The 14,438-nt window shown below is 35.8% G+C and overlaps 1 protein-coding gene across 50 annotated transcripts in view; it reads right to left on the bottom strand.

Moving 5' to 3' along the window:
* The window catches only part of Rims1 (regulating synaptic membrane exocytosis 1), a 494,312-nt gene that overhangs the window by 163,663 nt on the left and 316,211 nt on the right, over positions 1 to 14,438 (bottom strand). For all 50 annotated transcript variants that reach the window (XM_052745291.1, XM_052745292.1, XM_052745293.1 and 47 more), the window contains 5 exons: positions 13,693 to 13,760; positions 10,674 to 10,784; positions 9,123 to 9,222; positions 5,042 to 5,165; positions 1,327 to 1,373 (listed from right to left, as the gene is read on the bottom strand). In XM_052745291.1, coding sequence (XP_052601251.1) covers positions 1,327 to 1,373; positions 5,042 to 5,165; positions 9,123 to 9,222; positions 10,674 to 10,784; positions 13,693 to 13,760 — 450 coding nt within the window. The remainder of the gene's footprint in view (positions 1 to 1,326; positions 1,374 to 5,041; positions 5,166 to 9,122; positions 9,223 to 10,673; positions 10,785 to 13,692; positions 13,761 to 14,438) is intronic.

The raw sequence follows: 14,438 nt of genomic DNA, 5'->3' as shown, positions 1-14,438 counted from the left end.
TATGTGACACTATTATTTGGTGGTATGACAATTAGTTATTAAGGTGTCTAGACCAGTGATTCTCAACCTTCCTAATCCTGCAATCCTTTAATTCAGTTCTTTATGTTGTAGTGACACCAAACAATAAAATAATTTTCATTTCTACTTCCTAACCATAATTTTGCTGCTGTTATCAATCTTAATGTCAATATCTGTGTTTTCAGGGTCTTAGGTGACCCCTATAAAAGCACTGTTCAACCCCCAAAGGGATCACAACCCACAGGTTGAGAACCACTGGTCTAGACTGTTTTCCGACTGTGTTGCTTATCAGCAGTGTGCTTATTGGATAGTTACGTTTCAGAATCTTAATTATTAATTAATTAATTTATTTACTTATTTTTGTTTTGTTTTCTTGAGATAGATTCTCAACAAGTAGTACAGGCTAGTCTTGAACCTGTATAATCTCCTGCATCTGCCCTCCAAGATATGAGACTGTAAACCCATGTCATAATGCTCAGCCCACAATAAATTTTTTTCTATTCAGTGTACCGATTTACTACTAGTAAAAATGCGATGTCAGAATCAGGCCTTTGCTCAAGCCTCACCTCACAGACACAAAGGGCATGCCTACTGAGACATGGTCAGATATACAGGTGCTAGGATTTCTTACCAGGGAAGCCAGTTAACATCAAAGGGTGTGTTGACTACATACATCCTGCGCCCCCCCCCTCGTCGCCCCAAACTACCTTCTTTGTCTCTTGACCAGGAATCAGAGAGCCCGGCTGCAAGCTCTTGGTGTGAGACCTCCACCATCTTCAGAACGTTGTAAGCACAGAATGGCCCCCACTTCTGCCATGCCGGTTCTGACTTTCCAGAGGCCCTGCCTTGCCTTCTGCCTCTGCTACTGGGGTCTGAAGTCTCCATGATGCTCTCACCATGCTGTGAGGCCCCTGCTGTCTGTTCATGGAGCTAATAACTTTTCTCATAGACTCTTTACTCTCCAGTAGTCTGCCTCAGTTTCCCTCAAAACACCTGTCCCAAACATAACACTTTCAACATTATATTTTAAAGAAGGATATTGAAATGAGAATGTTTGTATGGGCACAAAAATGAGCAAAAGAAAAATTCCTGGTACAGAACAGTCTTTGAGTTAGTAACTAGATTAGTGAACACGGCCTGGACCACCTTGGTTTGAGCATTATTATCATTGCGAAATGTGACATTAGCAAAGACAGGCAAATGGTAATATTAATTCATTTACATCAAATGATTAAGGAAAACAATGAATCTTATTTTCTAATTTAGTTTAATATATTTTTTTAATAACAAGGAAATGCTATTACTCACTGGACTCCAGGGGAGGATGGGAACTCTCAGGGATCCGGGGGATGTCACTAAAAGAAACAGGTAGAGTGAAAAATCCCATTAGGTAAATTACCCTGCCTGAGGCAACCACAGCCCATTCTATCTCAGTGAGGTGAAAGTCCTTTGGGGTCTTTATGGTGTAGAAATGAAGGAGAGATACTATTTAGGTAACGACTAATGTGCATGAATGCCAAACACCACATAAAGAAAACTGCAGTAAAAAAAGAAGTTTTTATATAGTTTTAACAGCAAAATACTTTAACATGACAACAATCAGACTAATATTGTGGATACGTTCCCCACAATATTTTTACTACCAAAACAGCAGGTTTTGGAAATTAAAAAAAATGTTAAAGGTAATAATATTTTGTTTCAATTCTAGAAAATCAAAATGACACAAATTTTACAAATCAGTAATATGCTTTACAAACACATCTGAAAGAGTTTACTGAGTGAAATAGATGGAAATATTTCTTCATAAGTAAATGAAATGATGAATACCACGGGCAAAGTTAAGAAAATTAAAAGGATGAATTGCTTTGGAAATTAATGATGGTGCAAGCTTGCAACAAAAAAGCCAAAATAGTTCATGTATGTGCATGTAATATATACATGGCACATATAATATATATGCAAATATATGCCCCTTATAGAGATTTTTATCTCTATACTGGTTTGCTAAATACATGGCTATTACACTACATGGTTAAAGTGAGTTGTGAGAGCCCCCATTCCTGCCATGCTCACAAATTACTCTGAAAAAAAAAAGTACTTAAGATAACTTCAGCTTCATCTCTTTTCCACTGAGCCTTAAAATTCCATAAGAACCCTGGACCACCTTGATTTGGGCATTATCTTGTATATGTCCACTTCGCCTCTCCTTTTCCAAAAATATTTTAGGAGTATTTAAGGAGATTAATAACATGCAAGTGTCAATATGACATATTAAAGCAGACTGGAGTTAAGTGTCAACAGAATTATCAGCATATCAGTTAAATGATTTTAATTACTTCCCTTACAGCCTAAATTCACTTGGGTTATTTTTACTATTTTGTTTTCTCCTTTGGTTCTTGCTGCCTCGTCACTTTTTGTGCAAACTAATTTTATAAGTAACTATATTCAGTTTTTTCTACAGATGATAAAACCTCATGCTCATATTTTATAACTGTACTGTATTATATATTTGAACATAAATGCCAATTTATATAATTTCCATGAACTAGTAATTGAGACTTCTTTCGAATTCCTGAAATACAACTACTTCCACAATGACAATTGCCTTTCCATTCATTTGAGCAAATGGAAAAATTTTATCTTTAAAAATCAGGATGATGATCTTTTAGATTGTAAAAGTTCTTTGCAAAATCTTAACACAATCAGTTAAAAACTCAGAATGTGTAACTCTGACATATTTTATATGTTACTGAAAGGGAGACTGGAAAAAGTTGTTTTAAAAACTCTAAAGTCTAGTCCCCTCCTCCCAGGCCAAGCCAAACAATCCTGCATAGGCCCCAGGTTTCAAACAGCCAACTCATGCAATGAGCACAAGATCTGGTCCCACTGCCTGGATGCCTCCCAAACAGATCAAGCCAATCAACTGTCTCACCCATTCGGAGGGCCTGATCCAGTGTGGACCCCTCAGCCATTGGTTCATAGTTCATGTGTTTCCATTCATTTGGCTATTTGTCCCTGTGCTTTATCCAACCTTGGTCTCAACAATTCTCGCTCATATAAACCCTCCTCATTCTCGTTGATTGGACTCCCAGAGATCCACCCAGGGCCTAGTCATGGATCTCTGCATCCAGATCCCTCAGTAGTTGGGTGAGGTTTCTAGCACAACAATTAGGGTGTTTGGCCATCCCATCACCAGAGTAGGTCAGTTCGGGCTGTCTCTCGACCATTGCCGGCAGTCTGTTGTGTGGGTATCTTTGTGGATTTCTGTGGGCCTCTCTAGCACTTTGCTTCAAAGTCATTTTGGGCCAGCATTAATTGCTTTTGCAAGATTTCCATGCAGACAGTTCCACTTATTAACACAAGTTTTCTTAGTTTTTTTCTACTCACAAGTCTTGTGATCAATAATTTTAATAATGATTAGAAGCATAAAAGCCAAGAGCCTCCCAAAACATCTGAAAGGAGCTTATATTTTTAATCTGTGTTTATGGCTATGAGTTCTATCTACAATGATTCCTAAAATCATTATGTCAATGAATTAAACATTAACAACATTAAACATTATTACTCAAATAATGTATACGACAGCTTTGATGTTTATTCAGACACAGTCTTCAAAGTCATACCCCTCTGAATTCAGGCTCCATGATGGACGAGGATTTGGATATGCAGATGATTACTTCAAAGCAATATGAGTATAAAAGCAACGGTCATATTATTGTTGTTCCAGTCTGCTTTAATTGTCTGTTGTTCTCTTAAGTCATGATAAATCACTGTTTTACCTAAGTACTCTGAAAGCACTATATATCCACAAAATATCTGGCTGTATGTGCAGGGGTCAAGTATAAATTTCATTTTTATACTTTTGATTACTTCCCAATTTACTTACCTCTTTTTTCAGTGTCATATGTACCTCAGCACTAGAACATATATCACATAAAACTGGCAAAAATTATGGTGTTTTTTAAAAGCCTACATGGAAATATATAATATTTTTTGGAAATGTGTTCAGTGTTTACTCTTTGTCATCACTTAAAATTAGTTGAAAGCTTGGCTTTGTTTTAGAGTTTTATATATTAATGGTCTGTGAAATGGGATCATACTTTGGCATTCTACCAATATTAGGATGGTTATTTTCATGCATGTTTTACATTGATACACACTCACGGAAACAATGAAAATTAGAGTTAACAGTTTTTTAACATAAATGTCTCAAGTCAGAGCTCTGTAATATCTTAGCTTGGCAAATTGATATAAAAATTATTCCCAAGAGTAAATTCATATAGTGAGCTCACTATAATGACATAGTTAAAAATGTCTACTAAAATTTATAGAATGGTAAATGTATTTTTACTCTAGACTTGTTGGGTTTGTTGGAAAATGCTAACACTATGGGGAACTGAAGACAGATACAGAGAAATATTCTACTGTCTATAGATTACTGAATCATGTTTAAAACTAAAGGTTTACAAATATCATATATTATAGTGATTCAACTATTCAAATACTCAATATCCCCTGTCTGGTTTCAAACAAAAGCTGAAACCACTCTTTTGTAAGTGTATGGAAAAATATTTTCTCCTTTATAGAATAAGAAGTTATTGGAGATGTATACTATCATTAATAATTTAAATGTTACAAGATGAATTGACTGGTTATCCCCTTAAAGGAAACACCACTGGTTAAATTAGAAATTTCAAAAATTCAGTAGTTAATCAACGAAAGTCTATACTTTGTTATATTGAAAAAATAAATATTGGTATTTTTATATTGGTCCATTGAGGAGCTTCTAACATATTGGAATTCTAACATATTAGACATATGTTAACATAATTCTAACATATTAGAATCCAGTATTCTAATTTTAAAAGTTAAAAAGGATTTATAGCCTATTATATATGCCCATAATAGATGAAAAAAAAGCTATCCATGTTAACATGTTCTGTATGAATGTCCACACTCTTTGTCAAACCCTGCTAATACATGTAATTCACTAAGCTTAAGAAGTAAGTGTTTTTAGCCTTACCCAATAGGCCTTGAAACAATAATTTCAACTTGAGGTTCTGATTTTGATTCTAAAATAATGTTGTAAACTTCTTCGTTTGTTGCTCCCGGCAGGGGTTTACCATTCCACTCTAGAACTTCATCCCCTTGAATTTAAAAAGAAGGGTATTTTTTACCTTATGTAGTCTGTTTACTTTTCTTATCTTTTCTCTTTTTTTAACAAAGAAATGCAAACCATATACCAATAACTTAATACTCAAGGCTTTGCTCTCAGAAGTAAGATGAATTGTCATATAATGTCAGCTAATTGGTTCTTCTAACCACCTTTACTTTCTTCTTTGGCTTTTATCCCCAAATATTACTGGTCACTAAAAATAGTCCAATACAAAACTGACTCTATTTTTTTTAGATATACCAGAAATAATATAAAAATAATCTCATGCTATGGGATGGAAATTAGCACAGCCTATTTGGAAACATTAAAACCAAGGGTTAGCAGCATGCCCTGTAATATAGTATAAGAAATGCAGGTGGTTCTGCATATGAAGGATTCTTATTAAGTGAGCAGAAGTTTTGGTTTAGTTTTGTTAAAAGTAACAATAAACATTATCTAGCACAAATTTTCCATGTCTAAGTCAGGCGCCATTGTCTTCACCTGATGCACAACAGAATAAAAATGCATGAAAGGATTTGATTTCATATCCATAGGTAAGGTAACATAGGTAGCCATGGCAGTCACAAAGCAAGCAGATGTGAAAACTGTTGCATGACAGTTAACCCCCTTCCAGATGTTCATAACACACACATTCTATACAGAGCACGTAGTGAATACTAAAGTAACAAGAGGAAGTATTTAAGGCAAGAGAGAATTAATATAGTACTGATTTTTTTGAGATAGTACAAGATCAATGAAGGACAGAAACATGATGTCCCATGGGAAAAAATGTAAAGCAACTGATGGTTGTTATTTTAACTCCAGCTTTAAAAGTAGATGATTTAGAGACAAAGATTTATTTTCATAAAAGTGTTAGACCCTAAATGGTCCTCTGTAGATGTAACCAACTGTCTTATTAAATAAGAAACACAGAACCAATGCAAAGAAGAAAGCCAAGAGGTCAGAGCTAAGAGCTAAAACCTTACCCTTCCTCCTGTGGTGGTCCTACCTCTCCGAAAGAGAGCTACTTCCTGTGTTAAAGTCTTTATAAAGACTTTCGGTTCTGCCTTCTCAATGGTTGTAAACCCAACCACAAGACCGCCTCGTCACTGCCTGTCTGTATAGACCTCCAGGTCTACTATGGTTAGTATTGAGATTAAAGGCATGTGTCTCCAACGCTGGCTGTATCCCTGAACACACAGAGATCTACCTAGCTCTGCCTATCAAGTGCTGGGATTACATGTGTACGCCACCACTGCCCGGCTTTCTTTGGCTTGCTAATAGCTCTGACCCCCGGGCAACTTTATTTATTAACATACAAATAACATTTTAATACAAATAAAATATCGCCAGGACCTTCCAGCTCACAGTGGTAGATTCAGGTGAGATATCCCTGCAATAACGGCCCTTTGAGGTGGCTTACTTTTCTCATGTTCTGCTTATTATGATGTTCTCACCATTTCAGGTCCTAAAATAATTACATACCTAACTAAAATCAGTGTTTAATTAATAACATTTTACATGTAAAGGCAAACATGTAGTTTTTAGATCAAGTCATTTTTATAATGATGGAAAAAAATCTTAAAGTAATTCCTATTTTCTAAGAATTTCTTTCCTTAAGAGTAAAAAGCATGCATGCTGCTTAAGTTTCATTAAAATATGGTTATTAGCAATAATTAAATAAATATTAATAATTTGACCTAAGAAGTTACCTAGAAAGACTTTCACTGATATACTTCACTGATAAGAAAAAAGAAAAGGAATACAGTTTCACAATATGTTATCAATATTCAAAATGTTTTTTGACCAAAGAAAAAACAAAGTTTAACATCACAGTTCATTAGACATATGTATTTATATCTAATGAATTATACATAATTATGCACAGTTCATTAGGCATATATATTCAATATGGAGCAATGTGCATATTCACAAGTATGCTGGGAAAATAATTCATAAAATAGTACTTACCCTGATAATTCCTATTACATTTTGTTCTATCACTTTTTTGCAAAATGATGAATATAAATAAATTGACTTTAATACTCAACAGCAGATTGCAACCAATTTTTTTTTTGCAAAAGTAATGCATTGTTAATTACTCTAGCTAACTGACAGAAACCTGGGCACATAACTTTTAATATTAAAATAAACTGATACATGCTTTAATTTATTTATAGTGCAATAAAACTGAATACATGAAGTATTTAATACCATTCAGACCATTTACTTGTCCATGGATAATCACCTCAGGTAGATGTAGTCAATGAGGGGGAAAAGATGAAAACAACACTTTGTCTTTGTATTTCATGGTGGAAATATAACACAGAAACCAGTACAAAAACCTTTAAATAATATGTTTCCTGCAATTAGAGTCATCCAATGAGGAACAGAAGTAGAGCCAGGTGGTACCAGGAGGGTAGTAATTAGTTATTGCTCTAGGTGAGATATCAAGAAACATTTGAATTATGAGCACTGAAGGATGAAAAAGATTTCAGCCATCAGAGCAGGTTGACAGCTGGTGCTGACCAAGTCTTGTGGGGGACGGAGGAAGCTTGCCAGGGCACAGACATAGCCAGGGAGCTCTGTAGGCTCTCAGTGGGCAGACCTACAGAGCTGTGAGTTGAATAAAAGAATAAGCGAGAGACACAAATGAATCTAGAGCCACCAGTGTGCGGGTGCCGGTTTTGTGTTTGGGATGGTTAAACCGAGCAACAACGAACTGCATTGACTTGAAGGGGAATCAGTCTATGTGAATCCAGGGAAGATGGAAAGAAGGTTCCAGATCCCGAGCAAAGGTCAAAAACAATGTCACAGGTAACTTTTATGAGCAAAGGCTATTATACAAAAATAGAAGAGAAGCCAGTTTGCGCACTATAATATATGTCCAATTGTCTCTATCATTGAGTCTATAAAAAGTAAAATTAAAGATACTTTCATCTGGTCCAAATCCACTGCTTAAAGTGAAAAGCATACTTGTATGTTTTACAATTATTTTAGCTGTGCTTTATCATTCTAGATTTAAGATATCAGGCTCCCAGACCATCAGGAGGGTCTTAAAGACGTGGAAACAACAGGTTATGTTACAGAGAGCAACAACTTCATTCACTTCTACAAGAATCATCTAAGAAAACACAACACAATTCAAAAGTTGTTATACTGTTCTCATCTGCAAAAAAAAAATGAGTAGCAAAAGTTTCTTTTAATAGCTAAAGTTTGGTAGCTTTAGCTACCATGGGATTGCTATACTTTTTTCAGATTTATTCTTGTATCAACAATCATCTTTATTGACATAGTTATCCATTATCTACAGTTAAATCCACTAAAACTTTTTATTATTTCTCCTAAAATTAAAAATTAAGAGCTCATCAATAGCAATTTTAAGTTATGTTGCTACTGAATTTATAGTATGTTCTGTGATTTTCTCTTTACTGTGTCACTTAAGGCTATACAGAGCAAAATAAACATCCAAATTCTATAGAAGTGGCATGTCACATTTAAATTAACCTGCAATTCATTAAATAATCTGTATAGGAATCATTATCATGACAAGGTTATAGGCAAAACACCAGTTACTACTCCTAAATTAGTGTTTTGACACATTATGAAAGACAATGGTGTGGAATGCATTTATTACAATGCTAATCCACTTTGGATTTGAATTTTTGTTGTAATATTACAAAGTCACCTATGAAATAAGCATTCTTTCACTATTTTGCGTCTATGATTTTATTTCTATAAAAGATCCTTAATCTTTCTATTTCCTAATTGCCACTTATGTACAGATAATTATAAATGAACTGGTAAACATTTGTATCAGGAAAGGAGCTGTATCCATGCTTTACAATGACTTACTAACAATTCACATATATAAATAACTGAACACAAACTGAAACTCATCAATTTTTAGAGAGAACAAATCGGTTATATGAAAAAAGAGAAAAGTTACCTGCTCTTAGGTGTCCAACTACATCTGCCAGGCTACCCTTCTTTACTTTGGTGATGAAAGCACCAAGACGTCCTAAATCTGTCATTTTTCCTCCAACCACCTGGACAATTACAAATTCATGAGTTCCTAAGTCTCATTCATGAATAAATTAGTAAGCAGAATTAATTGTACATTGTTCTAATATGCTTACAATCCAGTGAGGGGACATTCACGAACTTCATCTTTGATTGAAGTAAGTAGTAGTAAGGCATTATTTTTAAAAACCACTATATTTGGGATGGCCATGTAAGGAAGTTTGTGTACTGTTTTTACGTTGTAGTAACAATCACAGGGCCCCAAGATGGTGGACTTCTAGAATAAAGGGGTACAATTCCCTGTTCACAGTTATTCAGCAAGTGGTTAGTACCGTCTGTACTGAGTTAATTAATCTTCCATATCATGCCTACCATATCAGTCAGCTTTATTTGCATAAAGATATACCCCACTGTCCTTATTAAATATTGGTCCCTTGTCTATAACTGTGGTAGAATAGAGTAGACCTGAGTTCATAGAGACTAGAGATTCTACCCAAATAAAGGTCTCCTGGGGGAAGTGAACCACCATTGTACAAAGTATTACATTGTGCAAGTATCGTAGCTACAGTGTATACACAACAAAACATCTGGATAGTGTCATTTGCTGTATCTAACTATGAACACTTGACTCTCAAACTTGAATTATATTGCCAAACATTCAACACTTGCCATTCTTTTCTAAATTCAATATATTTGAAAAAAAAAAAGAACCCTAGGCTCAATTTTACAATATGCAAGGGTCTCAAATATACACAATTAAAGATGGGTGGAGGAAAGAGGAGCGAGGTAGAGTGATAATGCTGAATGGTGAGAGTTGTCCACAGTTCTCAGACATGTAGCTAGTAATACAGGCTACGAGAAACGGTTCATAGCAAGAGGCATTGATAGTAATAATCAACAAAACATAAATAAGTACATGCATTAATTTGTGTTAAGCTGTGCTTCGATTCAAACTCAGGGCTTTCATGTATGTCAGGCAAGAACTCTACAGACAGCTAAACCTATTCCCTAAATTAATAGCCAACAGTTCTCAAGAGCTCACATACAACAACAATAGCAAAATCTTTCAATATTTATTTATGAAACTTCCAGCATAATCATGTGATTTAACAAAGCTGTCTGGATACACAAAATGCAAGATATGCATGTATGTGTACACATGTATGTGTGTACATATATACACTGTTCCATAAAATAGAAATATCTCTGTGTATCTAACGTATTCTTATTTTGTTCAGAAGACAGTGTGTTTAAAAGAAACATTTTACACTTTTAACATTACTATAAGTATTTCTGTTACTAGAAAACATTTCCCTTACTTATACTTTGTTTCTCCTTAACATATAAGTAAAGCTGTATTCACTGGAGAGAATTGACTTTGGGAAAGGGAGAAAAAAATTTTTAAAACCAATTGTTAAAACTTTTTGAATGCTGTCTGTACTGTACTTTATCCCACATTTTGAACCAGTATACTTACTTTCAGACCCAATAATGCACCTGATTCTTTGGGCATGGTTGTTCTTTTGTTAAGAATAACACGGCCAATTAATCGGTCTCCCTCTTTTGATGGCTGCCACGTTACAGGATGCTATTAAAACAAAAAGTTTAAAAAGTGAATGGCTTGTATTATTTTCTGTAGCTAAATAATCACCAGTTGTAGCATGATGTGATTTTGGGAGGGGGGATAAAAGACACTAGATTGGTAATTCTTTATTTAGGTGGGCTCTATAGTGGACTTATAAGACTTTTCATTTAGAGCTATATTTTATTTGCAATGATTATAAAAGTAGTTAGCAACTAAGAACATTCTTGAAAATAGCTCTGAAATGTAACTTGCTGTAATTTTAATAATATTTCGACTATACATAGAACACTACATTTGAGTTATTAATGGTGATAGTATACTGGTTATATATTACATATTATATAGCTCTTGAATTACATTGGCTTACCTTACAATCTAATTTTAATTTACAGTTGTATAGAGATGTTCCCATTCAGCAGATATCACATTGAATCTTAACTTTTGTCAGGTTGTGGTAAGTCTGTCATGTACTCCTCTGTCAGGATGTTGGGCAGGGGCAGCTAGTCCCAGGCCCTGTCACTCATGCAGTTTGTAAACAAACAGCACCCTACAGTGTACTGTGTAGCAAAGTGACAGAAAAGGAGAACAGGTGCATGAAACCCATCTCAATCAGAATATTTTACTTTGAATTAATTACTGTAAGGAATCACACATGCCACAATGTACATGTGGTCAGGGGACAAGTTATGGGAGTTGGTTCTCTCATTTCACAGTATGGGTTCTGGGGATCGAAATCAGGTGGTCGTGCTTCATGGTGAGTGATTTTACTACTGAGTCACCTATCACTGCAGCCCATTAACTCAAAAATAGTTTCAACTTCAATAAGTTAAGCAGGATGCAGCCTCGCTGTATAGTAAGTCAAGGAGTACCTGAAATATTTCAGTCTTACTCACATATAATGGAGTCCTTATTGAATGGTTTTGTTTTACGTGTGTGTGTGTGTGTGTGTGTGTGTGTGTGTGTGTGTGTGTGTTTTCTCTCATGCAAGAGCTCTAGAGAAAATAATAAAGGTGAAATGGAAGTAAAATGTAAAACTGTTCAGAAAGATGGAGAGCAAGGGGTACAGGAAGGGGAAGGAATGGAAGACTGAATGGAATCAAAGAAATTATGCAAGAATAAAAATATCACACTGAAAACTATTATTCTGCACAATAGAAAGGAAAACGCAAAATAAAATATATTTGTCTGTACTATTAGCATCACTGAGAAACTTAGATCTTTTTAGACCTCTATTGATCAACACAGTAACTCTGACAGATACAATCGGCTTTTAAGGTGGGATGGGTTCTATTCAACCTCATTTTTCCTCAGCAAAGGGTGAATTTCTGCTGTTGAAATTTCAAATATTTGAACTTGTATTATCGTTAAATGACACTAAAAGTTTCCAAGCTTTCTTCTCTAGCATTTAAAAACATTTTCTACAGAAGTTAAACTAGGTTAAGTACTCGTGTGGCTCAAAAGCTAAAACCTACCATATCCAGTGAAATGGATATGACTCCTGTGTTTGTGTGTGTATATTTGTATGTTGTTGAGTATACTTGCTTTTCTCCATGTTTGTTACATCTCTGGGTGTGTTTATGTGTCTATTTGTGTATTGGGTAGGTGTGGATATTTGTGCTTGTGTGTATATGTGTGTGTGTGTGTGTGAACTGAGTGGATAAAACTCTTTCCAATGGTGCCCAATGCTCTATAAATATATTCTAATGGGAAGAGGACAAATTAATTCATCACCACAGTGACATGCTTCTCTAGCTACAGAAGTGAAGCCATGTCACCCAGGCTAATGCAAAAACCTCAACACAGAACTTTCCTCTCACTTCTCATTTGCATAAGCATTATCTCTGAGGAAATGCTACAAATTCCATGCAATGGAAAGCTAAACATGGAAATTCAAATGTGGAGTGAACATTAATGTATAAACTTAGATTTAAATTAGGTGCTGCCATACTAGTTAACCATTATTGTAGGAATGGACTTGCTGGTCTGGCTCAGTCATTGATTCTACTGTCTGTTTATTTTAAACAACAAAATTAATTGTTCAGCTTTAATAAGACAAACAGTGTAAGAATCACTGTTATCAAGATGGCTAGCCAAACTAGTGGAAATGCATGAACTGTAGACCAATAGCTGAGGAGGCCCCATGGTACTGGACTAGGCCCTCTGGATAGGTGAGACAGTTGATTAGCTTGAACTGTTTAGGGGGCCCCAGGCAGTGTGATCGTGATCTGTCCCCAGTGCATGAGCTGACTTTTTGGAGCCCAGTGCCTATGGTGGGACACCTTGCGCAGCCTTGGTGCAAGGGGGAAGGGCTTGGATCTGCCTCAACTGAAGGTACCAGGTTCTGCTGACTCCCCATGGGAGACCTTGCCTTGGAAGGCAGGAATAGGGGGTGGTTTGTGAGGGGGGAGGCCAGGGGGCAGGAGGAAGGAGAGGGGTCCTGTGGTTGGTATGTAAAATGAATAGAAAATTTCTTAATAAAAATAAAAATAAAAAAAGAATCACTGTTATCTGACATTGATCCCACGATCTGAATCTTAAACATCTAAATACAGTCTATTTACTGTAAGCATACGGCAGTGTCTTATTATTATTGAGAAGTCATTTTCAGTGTGAACACACAAAACACTGTTGGATTTCTTGAGGAACTCCTTTTTGAGTTTCTCTTCATTTAAAAGCAATTTCATGGTGCCAGGCAGTGGCGGTGAAACGCCTTTAAGGAGGCAGATGCTGGCAGAGCTCTGTGATTATTCAAAGATAACCCCTTTTCTTTAAAGCGGCCCTTTCAAATTAAATTAATAATGGCAGCAATAAAAGGTGTACTAGATCCAGAAAGACGGTTATTAATCACATAACAGAAGATAATGAATACCAAGCGTGACTCTTGAACGGTCTACGCTGTGAGAAAGCTTACCGAACTGATAGGCGATGTTTCCCGGCTGTGCCACGTCGCAGGATCCAACCAGTAATAATCCAAATCACCTGTGCAGTGGGAAAGAATGAAAGGTGGTTCAAGTGGAAAGTTTCAGCATTCCAGTGGCCATTTCCACATTGCCTGTTCAAGCCCGTGAAACGTTTAGGGTACTACAATCTTGAGTGTTTACATTCCAGACGAGTACCCAATTGACATGTAAAGGTTAAGGGCTGGAATCACAGAAATGAGTGAACAAGTGATACAGATGCACGTCTCCAATCAAGAGCTATCCTTTCATGTCGCCAATCATCCTAGAAACCCTGACACAAAATAGTGGAAGCCACAGGGTTCTCCCTCCCCGCCTCACAAAACTATAGCAGGTGACAGACTGCCCTCTAGTGGCCAAAAAAAATTATCCACTAGCTGAGAAATATTCAAATTTAGGCTCTCTGGAACTCACCTGCACTGTATCCTAACTTTCAAAGTCATGTGGTGTTCTATATCTTCCTACATTAACTGCTAATATGGTACACATACCTAATACTTAATGATAAACAAACGACCAAGAATAACTTAGCAAAAGGCTGCATGCAAACGACGTTGTATTCAACAGTACTCCCAAAGTCATAAGGAACTTAAAAAGCTCTAGCACTGTGTACACGAATCTAATTTAATGTTTATTTTATTTTCCAAATAAAAATATTAATTTTAATATTTACTTCAAGTATAATGCCAAAGAAAGAAAT

This window comes from Peromyscus californicus, unplaced genomic scaffold, assembly GCF_007827085.1.
Source record: "Peromyscus californicus insignis strain IS unplaced genomic scaffold, ASM782708v3 Scaffold_19__1_contigs__length_69161282, whole genome shotgun sequence".
NCBI classification, from domain to species: domain Eukaryota; kingdom Metazoa; phylum Chordata; class Mammalia; order Rodentia; family Cricetidae; genus Peromyscus; species Peromyscus californicus.
Note: the sequence above shows the minus strand (reverse complement) of the source record. Positions and strands in the feature narration are given on the sequence as shown.